The 12,843-nt window shown below is 53.0% G+C and overlaps 1 protein-coding gene across 12 annotated transcripts in view; it reads left to right on the forward strand.

The window, feature by feature from the left end:
* The window catches only part of MACF1 (microtubule actin crosslinking factor 1), a 141,199-nt gene that overhangs the window by 64,084 nt on the left and 64,272 nt on the right, over positions 1-12,843 (forward strand). For 11 of the 12 annotated variants that reach the window (XM_064635064.1, XM_064635063.1, XM_064635056.1 and 8 more), the window contains 9 exons: positions 977-6,268; positions 6,754-6,903; positions 7,140-7,355; positions 7,435-7,584; positions 8,418-8,651; positions 10,018-10,161; positions 10,248-10,481; positions 11,079-11,306; positions 11,853-12,374. In XM_064635064.1, the coding sequence (XP_064491134.1) occupies positions 977-6,268; positions 6,754-6,903; positions 7,140-7,355; positions 7,435-7,584; positions 8,418-8,651; positions 10,018-10,161; positions 10,248-10,481; positions 11,079-11,306; positions 11,853-12,374 (7,170 nt within the window). The remainder of the gene's footprint in view (positions 1-976; positions 6,269-6,753; positions 6,904-7,139; positions 7,356-7,434; positions 7,585-8,417; positions 8,652-10,017; positions 10,162-10,247; positions 10,482-11,078; positions 11,307-11,852; positions 12,375-12,843) is intronic. The other variant, XM_064635065.1, reaches the window with a different exon arrangement.

The following is a 12,843-nucleotide window of genomic DNA, read 5'->3' on the forward strand; positions in this document are numbered from 1 at the left end:
CAGGGTGTTGGGATGCAAAGCAATTAATTTTGTGATCCTGATTCCCTCCTTGTTATCCCCACAAAAATCTTTTAGTGCTTGGGCCCAACCGGTGGGACTGGGAGAAACCCAAATGTCCAAAGAGCATTTGGACAAAGATACTCTTCATCATCTAAATTATTACCCTCCCTGTGGGGACAGCAGCAAGAAAAGCCCCTCCAAAACACCACAGTAGATGGTGTGTTCCCAGTCTGTCACTGTTTCCATGCTGGGACCTTCAGCTTTTTTCCGTTTTTCCTTTGGCCCTGTCTGAGGAGCAACTTCGAGGTGCTGGAGTGGGCAGAGCGGGTGCTGTGGCTGTGCTCAGGGAGCTGCCCTGCCACGTGGTTGGGAGCTGCTCCATGGTCTGTGGTGCTCCCTGGCCATCCTGGCACTTGAGATTTGCTTGGGAAGTGCAGGACTGAGAGCATGGCAGGAATCAGCATGTGGGCTGTGCTGGGAGAGGTTCTTACTTACGCCAAAGTGGACGACTTCGGGGGGTTCTCTTCTCTATGAGTGAACAGTGGTATTTGTGTTGTCTTTACTTTTTAAAAACTGGACTTGTTGAAGGGCTTTGTTGTGCTTGTTGGTCTCCTGCCCTCTTTTTCCTTGGAGCATTTGGAGCACTTGTTGGTTTTGGCGCTTGCTGCTTCGCTGCGCTATTGGTGGTGGATATTGGAAGCATCTTGGTACTGCCCTGGTGATGGACTAGACGAGCATTAAAACTTGCTGGCAATGTGCAAGCTGGCAAATGCACCAATTTTTGGGCTGTGATGACCTTGGAGTTGCATTTCAAACACTTTGGGACTCACTTTCTAGCCTGTTTAGGGATTTTAAGCTTTATTTTTTTTTTTTAATTTTTTTTTTTTCTGAAACTGAGGCCTCCCTAGAACTCATGAAATGAGTTCTGGAAATGCTCAATTTTGATTTAATTCCTTTCCTTCTCTTTCTGTTCTAGGGCGGCGAAGCGGTGGCAGGAGTGATCGATCTTGGCACAGTAGAAATATTCCCTGTCTTTGGTGCTATGCAGAGAGGTCTTATAGATCAGGACACGGGCCTGGTCCTCCTGGAGGCCCAGGTTATCACGTCTGACTTAGCTGTTCCAGAGACCAACGAGAAGCTCTCCTTGGAGAAAGGTCTGGCAAGAAACATCATCGATGTCAGGACATTCCAGGTGCTGCAGGAGTTGAAGGATGCTCTCCACCAGGTGGAAGAAGTGGAACATGAAGGGAAGCAGCTCCTACCCGTCGTCGCTGCGATGGAAGAGGGGAGGATCAGTGAGAGCATTGGGCTGAAGATTCTTGAGGCTGAGCTCGTCACTGGGGGCTTTAAATTCCATCAGGGCAGAATCAGCGTGGAGACAGCGGTGCAGGAAAGGCTCCTTACCCCCCAGCTTTATTCCAGACTTGTGTCTCACCTGGAAGGTGGCAAGGATTTGATTGACCCCAACACTGCTGAGAAAATCAGTCTGGCAGAGCTCATGGAGCGGTGCATCATCCACCAGGAGACTGGGCTGAGGCTGCTCCCAGTGAAGCAGCTGGCAGGGGGAATGGTGAGCTTGAAATCAGGCAGAGAGGTCAGCATCTTCCGGGCAGTCCAGGAAGGGCTGATAGACCAGCAGGTGACAGTCAGGTTGCTGGAAGCCCACCTCTTTGCTGGTGGCATCGTTGACCCCAGGACAGGGCACAGGCTGACTGTGGGTGAGGCTGTGAGACATAATCTAATTGAGCAGGATTTGGCTTGCACACTTCTCATCCGGCAGCTTCAGACGGGCGGGATCATCGACACCGTCACGGGAGAGAGACTGACTGTGGATGAAGCTGTGAGGAAGGATTTGGTATCACCCAGGCTTGCACTGGTGGTCCTGGAATCCCTGCAGTCCTTCAAGGGGCTCCTGTGGCCAGAGATGGGGGAGATCATCTCGGTTGCAGATGCTTTGGAGCAAGGAATCCTGTCCACAGAGCTGGTTCACAAGATTCTCAGCACCAGGCAACTCATTCAGGCTGTTTTTATACCAGAAACCACTGAGGTGTTGTCCTGGCAGAAAGCAGTTGAACAAGGCGTCTTGGAGAGAGATGTGGTGAAGAAGCTGAAGTCAACAGTCATACCTGATGTCATGGCCAGTGTGCAGCTCGCTGGGTCTCCGAGCAGGAGCAGGCATGGCCAGAGCTCTCCTGGAAGGAGTCCCACAGGTCACGAAGAGCCCAGTGACCCTCTGCTAAGGAGTGACGATGAAAGGCTGATGTTCCACTTGATGACCCACAGCTACATCAACATCCACGATGGCCAGAAGCTGCTCTTGGTGGATGGAGAGCTGAACAATCTCACTAAAGCTCTCATCCAAACCCAAGAAAATGGATCCTGTGCACAGAGTTTGGAAGACAGTGCAAGTTTTGAGGAGACGGAGGCAAACGTGGCTCTTGAAAGTGAGCCTTGCAATGGTTTGGCTTTGCAGCACATTGAGCTTCAATCTGCTCCTTCAAAAGAAGAAAGTGAAAAGATCCAACCACCCAGAACTGTTTTGGAGAATGGGGAAGTGGTGATGGGACCTGAAGGTCCCATGGAGGAGGCAGAAGATGTTCTGCGTGTGGAAGAGCAAGAGCAGATTTATACTGAACAGGTGACCATCAAGAGTGAACCTGATGCTGAATTTGGAAGAGAGAAGGTTGTTTCTACAAGCAGGGGCAAACATCAGGTAAAATTATTGATGCCAGAACCTCCCAGTGATCTTGACAGTGGTTTCAGAGAAACAGAAGAAATGATGATCGAGGCAGAAGAATCCAAGCCTACTGCAGTAGATGGAGTGGAAGGTACTGAAGATCAGAAGAGGTCCTTGGAAAGTGGGTCAGTGGTTGTGAAAAGTGAGATCTGCATAAGAATGGGTGTTTCAGAAAGCAGAGACAGACTGAAAACAGTGGCAGAGAGGTCTCAGAGTGTGGAGGAACCTGAACTAGAGGCAGAAGATGTACGAGAGGTTTATTTACTAAACGAAGAGACAGTTGAAAATGGTGTGCTGGGAGGAGAGGAGGTTGTGCTCCCTGAAACTGGAGAGACAGCGCGAACAGAGAGGCACAGGGAAGACATGGAAAGTGTGTTGGAAGTGGCAGAAGGAGAGGAGGAAGAAGTATTAGGTGATGAAGGTGTTGATGAAACATCCCTGCCAGCCCCTGAGGAGCAGGAAGCAGGGGACAGTTTGGAAATGCTCTTAGCACAGCTCCAAAGCGGGGGCATAATCCACGAGCAGACAGGCAAGACGCTGCTTCTGAACGAGGCAGTGGCCTGCGGGGTGGTGTCCAGCCACACGGCCGTGAAGCTGATGGAGAGAATGAAGATGTTCAGTGGCTTCTTTGACCCTCAGACGTGCGAGTCCTTAACCACTGAGGACGTCATTGAAGAAGGTCTGATGGATGAGAAGCTTCTCCAGGAGGTTCTCACGTCCGACAAAGCCATAAGTGGTGTTCTTGACCCGGGCAATAACTTTGTCTACTCCATCAAGGATGCTGCTGCTGTTGGCCTTCTGGACAAGGAAACAGCAATGAGGATCTTGGAAGGGCAGGTGGTCACCGGAGGGATTGTTGACTTGAAACGTGGCAAAAAGGTGTCGGTCACTTTGGCTTCAAATCTGGGCCTCATAGAGCCAACAAGTCAGAAAGAGCTGGTCAAGCTGGAGAAGGCTTCCAAGGGGAAAGGCACCGATGAGGCAACCAGACAGAAGCTCGTTAGTTTACAGGCTGAGACCAGTGGAATTGTGGATCCTAAAACTAAGCAACCTTTGACTTTTGCAGAGTCTGTTGAAAAAGGACTCCTGGAAAAGCAAACAGCTCTTCAGCTCTTGACCAAGCAGGTTGCTGATGGAGGAATCATCCATCACGTGTCTGGAATGAGGCTTTCGGTGAACAGTGCGGTGGAACATGGTTTGATTGATCAAGATTTATGTAATGAGCTCAGGAAGGCTGAAGGTGTGTGCCTGCAGGACTATGTCCATCCAGTTACAAAGGAGAAGCTGCCCTTGCCCCAGGCAGTGTCATTAGGGCTCATTAGTCCAGAATTCCAGAGGAGAGTGCAGGAAATCCAGGCTGGGAGTGGAAGCATTTTAGATCCAGCTTCTGGCCAGAGACTGGCGCTGTGTCAAGCAGTGCAGGAGGGCTTGCTGCCCCAGCAGGCGATGGAGAAAGCCCTGTCATCTTCAGAAATGAAAGAAGGAATTGTAGATCCCGAGACCTGCATGATCGTTCCCTACTCGGAGTTCGTGAAGAAGTGTAAAATCGATATCGAATCTGGCCAGAGGTACCTGGAGGTCCATCCCTTCCGAGCCATCAAGGATGAGGTGACGGGGACCAAGCTGACGTGTGCCGAGGCCGTGAGGCTGGGGAAGGTGGACCCTCTGCCCACCCTGCGGCTGCTGCAGGCACAGGCAGACACTGGGGGGGTGGTGGAGGACACCGTCAGCAAGAGGCTGTCCCTGAGAGCTGCTGTGGAGCGAGGGCTGCTGGATGAGGGCATGGCCAAAGTCATCGCCACCAACCAGCTGAGGACTGGGGGAATTGTTGATGCCAGCGGTGGGAAAAGGTTGACTGTAAAGGAAGCTGTTGAAAAAGGGCTGATTAGCCCAAAGTTAGCTGCCGGTCTTCAGGATGCACAGATACCCGAAGACAGATATGGTTCTGAGGTCTGCAAGGTGGAAAAACCCCAGCTTTTCCAGGAAAAAAAGGAAAAAATACCTCCAAAAGAGGAAGACATTATCCTCCCTACCACATCTGCCAAGAGGTTTGATGTTGCTGAGCACAAAGCTCAGCCTGGAGCCCCGAGCTATGACACAGCTGGAGGTGCAGCCGCTGCCACCGAGACATCCCCCGTAACACGGACAGAAGGGAAGTTAAAACCTCAGGAAGCTTCCAAGGGTGGTGTTCATCCCCAAGATGAACATCATCGTCACCCCCAAGCAAAGGCTGAGGTGACTCCAGAACACCCCTCAGTGTCAGGTGCAGTATCTTTCCCTGAAGAGGTGGTGGTGGTAGAGGCTGTGGAAAAAGGGATCACAAAAAGGAGCTCCCAGGTTAGAGCAGCCTGGGGGAAAGAACGGAGGAGAGAAGAAGTGGATGGAGAGACGGGGGAAGTAGAGGGATTGGCCTTGGAGAAGGAGCAGTTGGACACGGAGGTGCTTCACAGTGTGGAGGATGAGGAGAGGAGGAGGAGAGACTCTGTAAGTGCAGAGGGAGCTGTGGCAGGTGCAGAAGGTGCAGTGGTGACTTCTGGGCAAGGAGAGAGAGTGACCAGCATGGTCCAGGTGACACCAGCAGCCCTGAGGAAATCTGTAAGTGTGAGTCCAGGGAAGGAAGGGATGGGTCCTACAGAGTCTGGAGAACCCCCTGAGGTTGGTGGCCCTGTGGAGCCTGCAGGAGATGACCTTGCAGGGAAAAAAGCTGAAGGACACACTGAAGGAGAAATACTGAGACTGGGTGCAGGAGGTCCAGTTGATCAGGGAAAAACAAGTGAAACTGAGCTCAAACCTACCCAAAAACACAAAAGCAAGAAAAAGAAAGCAAAGCAGGGCAGTGTTCCAGGAGACAGTGCTCAGCCAGAGAAACCTGCAGAAAAGCAGTCCCTTCCTTTTCTGGTTTCCAAAGAAATTCCAGGGAAAAAGGAGGAGGAGGACTTTGTCTCAAGGGTGCCAGAGCCAAAACATGAAACCATCATCAAGATTTCTTCTGGGTTGGCAAGAGACACAGCCAAGCCTGGGGAGAGCAACAGGGATGGGGAAGGAAAGAAAACAGTTTCTGAGAAAGATACGGAAGACCTTGGAGAGGGTCAGGTGTTCCCTGTGCCCCCCAAACAAGGGGAAACCAGAGAAGTGATGAAAGGTGGGATCAGGAATGGTCGCGAGTCCTTGGTAACATTGAGCCTGGAGGGGAGGATGACTCGGGAAGACACGAAGGTGGAAACCACACTGGATGTGTCCAGCGCAGCCCCCGCGGCAGAGGAACTGCCTGGTGAGTTGATTATCAGAGAAGAACTCAGAGAAGTTCAGGAAACCTCTGCAGTCCTTGGGCTTGAAGAAAAGAAACAGCAAGAACAAACAGCCAAGCTCACCACAGACCAAGGAGGTGCCCCTGTTCCCCCAAAATCCCAAGGAGAAACCCCCCAGGAGAGGACCAAGCAGCCGGGTCCTGGCGATCGGAGCTTGTTGTTACCTGTGATAGTGGAGGGGGAGCTGCTGGAAACCTCGAGGGAATCCACGAGACCAGCCCAGGTAAATGAATACTTTTTGCTATTTTGACATTTTTTTATGAGGTATTTGTGTGTGTTTGATGCTAAATCTGTGCAAGGTCCTTGGCACAGAGGGCAGCCAGAGCATGAGGAGTGGATGTTGCAGTATTGGCTGCAGTGGATTTGGCAAAGGACCTGGTGATGTACAACTGAAAACACTCAGGGCTTAGTTGCAGCTCCTTTTGCTGGAACATTACTTCTAAATGACTAATGAGCAGGACTCTTTTTTTGGCACTTTTGCTGTAACACCAGAGATCTCTTGCCATTTATAAGCTTATGTTGGAAACAACCAACATGTTTTATTTTTCCTGTAGTAAATCTTGTAGATAAGGCCAGCGAGTGGCAAGTCCATGAGCTGAAATGTTATTAACAGATTTCTCCTTTGACAAAAAAAAAAGAGTGATGTATACCCCTTTGTTTTCTTTTCTGCCTAAATTTGAGGTTTCGTTTTCCTGTTTGATTCTGTAGATCAAGTTCAGCAAGAAGATGTGTCTGGAGCACGATGAGAAGCTGATATCTTATCTCTCCATGCTCCGAGATATCGAGATGAGAATCAAAAGGGTGCAGCCAGCAGAGCAGAATCTGGCAGCCCTTCATGACCTGCTGCAGCAAGCAGAGGTGAGCAGGGCTGGGCCAGGCTTGGCTGGTGTTAGGCAGGACAGAGTTTGTCCCCCTTCTCCCCCGTCCTGGAGAAAGGCAGGCGAGCGCTGGCAGCTGAGCAGGGCTGGAGGGGGGGGTGATGAATCTTTCTAGACGCAGTGTTTGGAGCTGCATCTCCAAAACCTTTGCTCGGTTTTGGCAGCAGGAAGATGAAGTCACCCAGTCTTAGACATAACGATGCTGTCTTGCCTCAGGCCCTGGGCGCTGAGCTGCGGGAGCTGAGCTTCCCAGTGAATCAGGAGTTGGACGCCGTGAGGTGGATTGTGGCCAACCCCCCTGAAGAAGTCCCTGAGCAATTACTGAAGGCTTTGGAGAAGGATGCCAAGAACCTCCAGAAGTCTCTGAGCTCTGCAAATGATGTCCTGGAGTCCCGGCTGCAAAACCTTCGTGGGGCGGCGGAAAACGAAAAGGTAGAGCTGGCAAATGTGCCTGCTGCCCCCCTGAGCACCCCAGAACTCCTTCTCTAAGCGGTGCATTTCTGTTTTTAAGGCTAAAATCCTGGCACATCACGAGGCTCTTCAGGGCAAACTCCAGGAACTGCTGAGCTGGGTCTCTGGCACCGCAGAGTCGCTGGATGACAGCGATTATCACCAGGCGACCGATTCGAACAGCTTGAGTCGCTGCCTGCACCACTACAAGGTAACCATGGCAATGCCCCTAATCCTTGAGGCTGATGAACTTGCTGCCCTTTGCATGGAGGAGAAGCTTTTAATCCTGCTTCCCTCCTGGAGCCTGCCAAGGGTTTGCCCTTATCCTGTGCTGCAGTAGGAGCGACTATACTGTGTTTGCTCCAAGGTCGCTTGTTTCCACAATACACAAAGGATCTGCTTTGGCTGCTCCACTGCAGATAGGTGTGTGGTGGGGGCTGAGTGACCAGGAATGATTCCCATCAGGCTGTTGAGGAAAGAGCTGCTTCCTCTGGAAGGGCTCTGAGAGCCCCCTCCATCACACCTGCCCTGGTCTCCATCACCTGTACAAGGAGCCTGGTCTCCCCTCCACATTTATCCATCTTCTGGTGATAACTTTAAAGATATTATGAAGGTATTTTCAAGTTCAGCATCTCCTGCTTGCTGGTAGCACCTTGGCACTGAAGTCAGTGGATCAAAGGCTTTGAGAACTGGTGGTGGCACATGGAGTCACTGCGACCTGTACACAGCTGGTGGCAGTTCCAGGCCTGGGTCATCTTCAGACCCAAGGGCAGCCCTGCATTTCTGCTCCAGGCAACCTCTTGGTGAGGTGCCTCCAGCACCTGGTGCAGAGGAACATTGGAAAACCACTGCAGTGAGATGCTCTCACCTCCATGCTGAGTGTGATTTGGGAGCATTTGGTGTTTCTGGAATGTATTTCTCGTGTCAAAGCACATTTTTTTGGGTGCTGCCCATCCGCATGTCCCACCCGAAGGTAGGAAGCAGCGCAGGCCAGCACTGGCTGCGGGGTCATTTTGCCTGACGGGTCTTTTCTCTCCCGTTCAGGAGCTGAAAGAGCCCCTCACCGACACCAAGTCTCAGCTGGACGCCACCGCCTTCGACATCCAGTTCTTCATCTCAGAGCACGCCCAGGACTTAACGCCCCAGCAGAGCAGGCAGCTGCTGAGGCTGCTCAACGAGCTGCAGAAGGCTTTCCGGGACCTGTCGGAGCGCGTGACGGCGCGGGCGGAGGTGCTGCAGGTCTGTCTCCAGCAAGCGGAGCAGACGGACCAGGTGAAGGTTGTGAGACATCTGCTCTCCCTTGGCTGCCCTTTGCTCGCTGAGGCGCTTTCCCGGCCGCAGGAACACGCGCCGAGACACCTCCCGTTCTGGGATTTCACGTGCATGCCACTCACAGTTTGTGACTTCTCGTTGCACATCACGAGCTTCCTCTGAAAGTCTTCCTTCTTCCCACCACGTGGCTCCCAAGCAGAAAGTCTCTTTCCTCCCAAAATGCCTGGAGTCCTCGTGAGGTCTGGGTAGCACAGCCCGGCAGCCCTCGTGGAGCTGCTTTGGACTGGATGGAATAAACCCCTGTAACCCTGCCAGAAATCCCTGTGCAGAGGGGCCACCACAGATACCCAGCAGTGTTAATGTCTTGTTTCCACTGCCTACGTTGCTGTCCCAAGGAAAGAGCTGACAGTGTATCAAGGACCAAAGCAAGTCTCAGGTCTCTGCTGCACTGCTGCAGCACCCATCACTGCATGGATCCTCTTATTCAAAACAGGATTAATGTGTTTTTTATTAACAATTGCTCTCTGTAACTCTTGCCTGTCCTCTCTGGAGTGTGTGTGTGTATATTAACCAGTTTGCTTTGCCTTTTCAGATTGAGTGTGCGCCCATCCTAACCCAGGAAGAACTCGCTTTGCAGCTGAAGAGCTCTTAAGAAGGCTCTTTCAATTTGCTTCTGTTGTTTTATCTTATGACTGGGAGAAACAAGCACAGTGTTTTGCACAAGTTTGTACATCGCCTTGCTGAAATGCTCAGTGAAAAACTCAGAAACCTTTTATCTCCCCTGGGAAAGGGGAACAGGGGTGTTGCAGGGACTCTCAGGTCACATCATGCTCAATTGCTCAAACAGGCGCTTCTGTGTTGTGCTCTGGCAGCAAAAGGAGGAGCTGGATCAGCAAAGAAATGCTTTTCCTCTCCAGGGCTCCTTCTCCAACCCCAGGATCATAAAAAAACAGCCTTTTTGGATTGTCTGGGGCTCCACAGTGGTGCTGCCTAACTCGGATTGTTGTTACCTCTCCTTTGATGAATTTCTGCTGCTGTTTTAATGTCTGTAACGTGGAATGCAAAAGGCACAGAAACTTGTGATCGAGTTTTCCTGGGAGAGGATTGCAGCTCCACTTTGGAACTCAACAAGCTCCTCAGAGAGAAACCTGCTCGAGTGGTGGCAAATGTGCCACCAGCTCGGCAGGGACGGGGCACCTGCAGCTGGAGAGGGAGAAGGAGCTCCTGGGGAGCCACAAAAGGCGTTTTCTGTGCTGAATCCTCATCTTCAGGAGCTGCTCCAGCTGTAACCTCTCACCTTGCCTTTCAGCAGTGTGAGTGGAGGTGCAGCACTGGTACTGACTGTCCCCTGTCCCCTTTCCTCTGCCCGCAGACGCTGCAGGAGCAGCAGGCAGCCCGGGCACAGAGCCTGGCCGAGCTGAGCCGCTGGCTGGGCCAGGCAGAGGACACGCTGACAGAGCAGCAGAGAGCAGAAGGGGACCTGTCTGCCTTGCAGCAGAGGCAAAGTGATGTTAAGGTCAGTGCTGTAATTTAAAAAAGGGGGGGGCAGGAGGTGGAGGGGCTCAGAGGAGCGCTCGGAGCCTCACGGCATCGTCTGCCCAGGAGCTGCAGAGGAACATCCACACCCGAGCCGCCTCCTTCGCCAGCGTCCTGAAAAGCACAGAGGAGTTTTTGGAGGAGAACAAGGCCAAGATGGAGCCTGGGGAGCTGGCAGCACTGCAGGAGAACCTCCAGCGTGCCAAGGAGCAATACCAGTCCCTGCAGGAGAGGACAGAGGTGGCCCAGAAGGAGCTGGAGAGTGCTGTGAGTGCTGCAGTGCAGCAGGAGACTGAGAAGGTAATGAGCAAAGAGCTGTAGTCTCTGGGCTCTGCTTGAGGAGGACAGTGAGGTCCAGTTGGAGTCGTTCAGGGTTCTGGTAGTTATCTAGGTGATGCAGCTTAAAGCAATTCGTGGTCCCATCCTGAGTGTCCCCCCAGGCAAGGTGTCCCCTGGATATTTCTGTCATAAAATGCCTTGAGAGTTGCAACCATGGATGAGCTGGTTGTGGAGGAAATGGGGGAGAGAAAGGCCCCTTGCTCTGCCTTTAGGGTGACCTTCAGTGGGAGTGAGAATGCCAGTCACCTCCCTGTGCTGGTGGTGCAGGTGATGCTCCCACCTGGGTGTGTGGAGCCCTTCAGGGAGGGGACCCTGGGTTGTGTCGGGGTGAGAAATGCAGTGGAGCAGAGAGGCTGAATTTATTCACAGCTTCTTTGCACCTTCTAGAGAGCCACAAAAGGTTTTGGAGACCTGTGAGTGTGCCTGAGAGGCACTTTGCTGAGGCTGGCAGACTCCTTGGGTTTTTTCTTGTGTTGGTTTGTGCCTCCCTCCCCCGTGGAGCAGTTTGCTGAACATGCAAAAACCGGTTCATTTTATCTGGGGCGTTTGTGCTTTCAGGTGAAAGCTGCCAAAGAGCTGGAGGAGAACAGCAATAAGATCGATTCCCTTTTGAACTGGGTGGCGTCGCTGGAGCAGAAGGGAGGGCTCCCGGAGTACAGACCTCACCCTGCCAAGCAAGAGACAGGGACAGGAGCAGGGACAGGCTCTCGGGATGTCCCCGACAGCCACGTGGTTGGAGCAGACAGCACTGCCGGGAGCCTGGATGAGCAATATGAGAGGCTGAAGGTCAGGACTGACACCTTGTCCCTCTTGAAGCTTTCTGCCCCACACACTGACCCTGCCTCCACTGCTGGTGCAGAGCTGGGAATAGGATGGGGTATTGGGTGCATCTGGCCCCTGGGACATGTGATTTTCCATATGGAAGGCTTGGAAAGTCCCTGCCTGACTTCCTGGTGGAAATACAGGCTGTGTGGTGGGTGGGTGCCTGGCAGGGTGTAATCAGGGTAATGAGAGAAGGTGCCAGTCGTGGTCAGAGAAGGCAGAGCCCCTCTACCCCAGCCTGGGGTTCCCCACCTTGCTGGTGCTGTGTCATAGAATTCCAGACTGGTTTGGGTTGGAAGGGACCTTAAAACTCACCTACTTCCAACCTCCTGCCATGGGCAAGGACACCTTCCACTAGCCCAGGTTGCTCAGGGCCCCATCCGACCTGGCCCTGAACACTTCCAGGGATGGGGCAGCCAGAGCTGTTGGAGGGTGTGGAGGCTCAGTCACACTCGTGGTGGGCAGAGACCCTCTGTCACAAGCATCACCTTTGCTCGGTGGATCTTTCAGGCCCAGCACCAGGAGCTGCTGTCCCAGCAGCAGGACGTCATCCTGGCCACGCAGTCGGCTCAGGCTTTCCTGGACAAGCACGGCCACAGCCTGGCCGGGGAGGAGCGGGAGCGGCTCCAGGGCCAGCTGGCCGAGCTGAAGGACCAGTACTCAGCGTCCCTCTCGCAGTCAGAGACGCGGCTGAAGCAAGTGCAGGTCCTGCGGGATGAGCTGCACAAGTTCCTGCGGGACCACGGGGAGTTCGAGGCGTGGCTGACGCAGGCGGAGCGGGACCTGGAGGGGATGTCCAAGGGGGACGGTGACCCCGCGGCCCTGCGGCGGCTGCTCGCGCGCCAGGGCAGCTTCTCCGAGGACGTGATCTCCCACAAGGGCGACCTGCGGTTCGTCACCATGTCGGGGCAGAAGGTTCTGGATGTGGAGGGAGCTGCTGGGGACGCCGAGTCCCAGCTGCTGATGTCCAAGAGCGTGGTCAAGAGCAAGCTGGAGGACGCGACGCAGAGATACACCACGCTGCACTCCAAGGTACGGGAGGGGCTTTGCGGGGCTGGGAGTGGAACCCTGGGTGCTGTTTTCCAGGGGTGGCAGAGGGTCATTTCACTTCAGTGTTTGGCTGGACTTCCAGGACATACATAGATTGTAGGGCAAGGATTGTCTTCAGAGAATCATGGAATCGTAGAATCGACCGGGTTGGAAAAGACCTCTGAGATCATCAAGTCCAACCCTTAATCCAACCCTGCTGTGGTTACCAGACCACGGCACTGATGCCACATCCAGTCTCATCTTAAAAACCTCCAGGGATAGTGAATCCACCACCTCCCTGGGCAGCCCATTCCAGTGTCTGATTACTCCCTCTGTAAAATATTTTTTCCTAATATTCAACCTAAACCTCCCCTGGCACAGCTTAAGACCATGCCCTCTTGTCTTCTTCAAGGCTTGGGCAAGGCAGCACCTTTTAGCTTGGTGCTGGTCTGCATGCTGCCTCCTGTAACTA

This window comes from Pseudopipra pipra, chromosome 24 (genome assembly GCF_036250125.1).
Source record: "Pseudopipra pipra isolate bDixPip1 chromosome 24, bDixPip1.hap1, whole genome shotgun sequence".
NCBI lineage: Eukaryota > Metazoa > Chordata > Aves > Passeriformes > Pipridae > Pseudopipra > Pseudopipra pipra.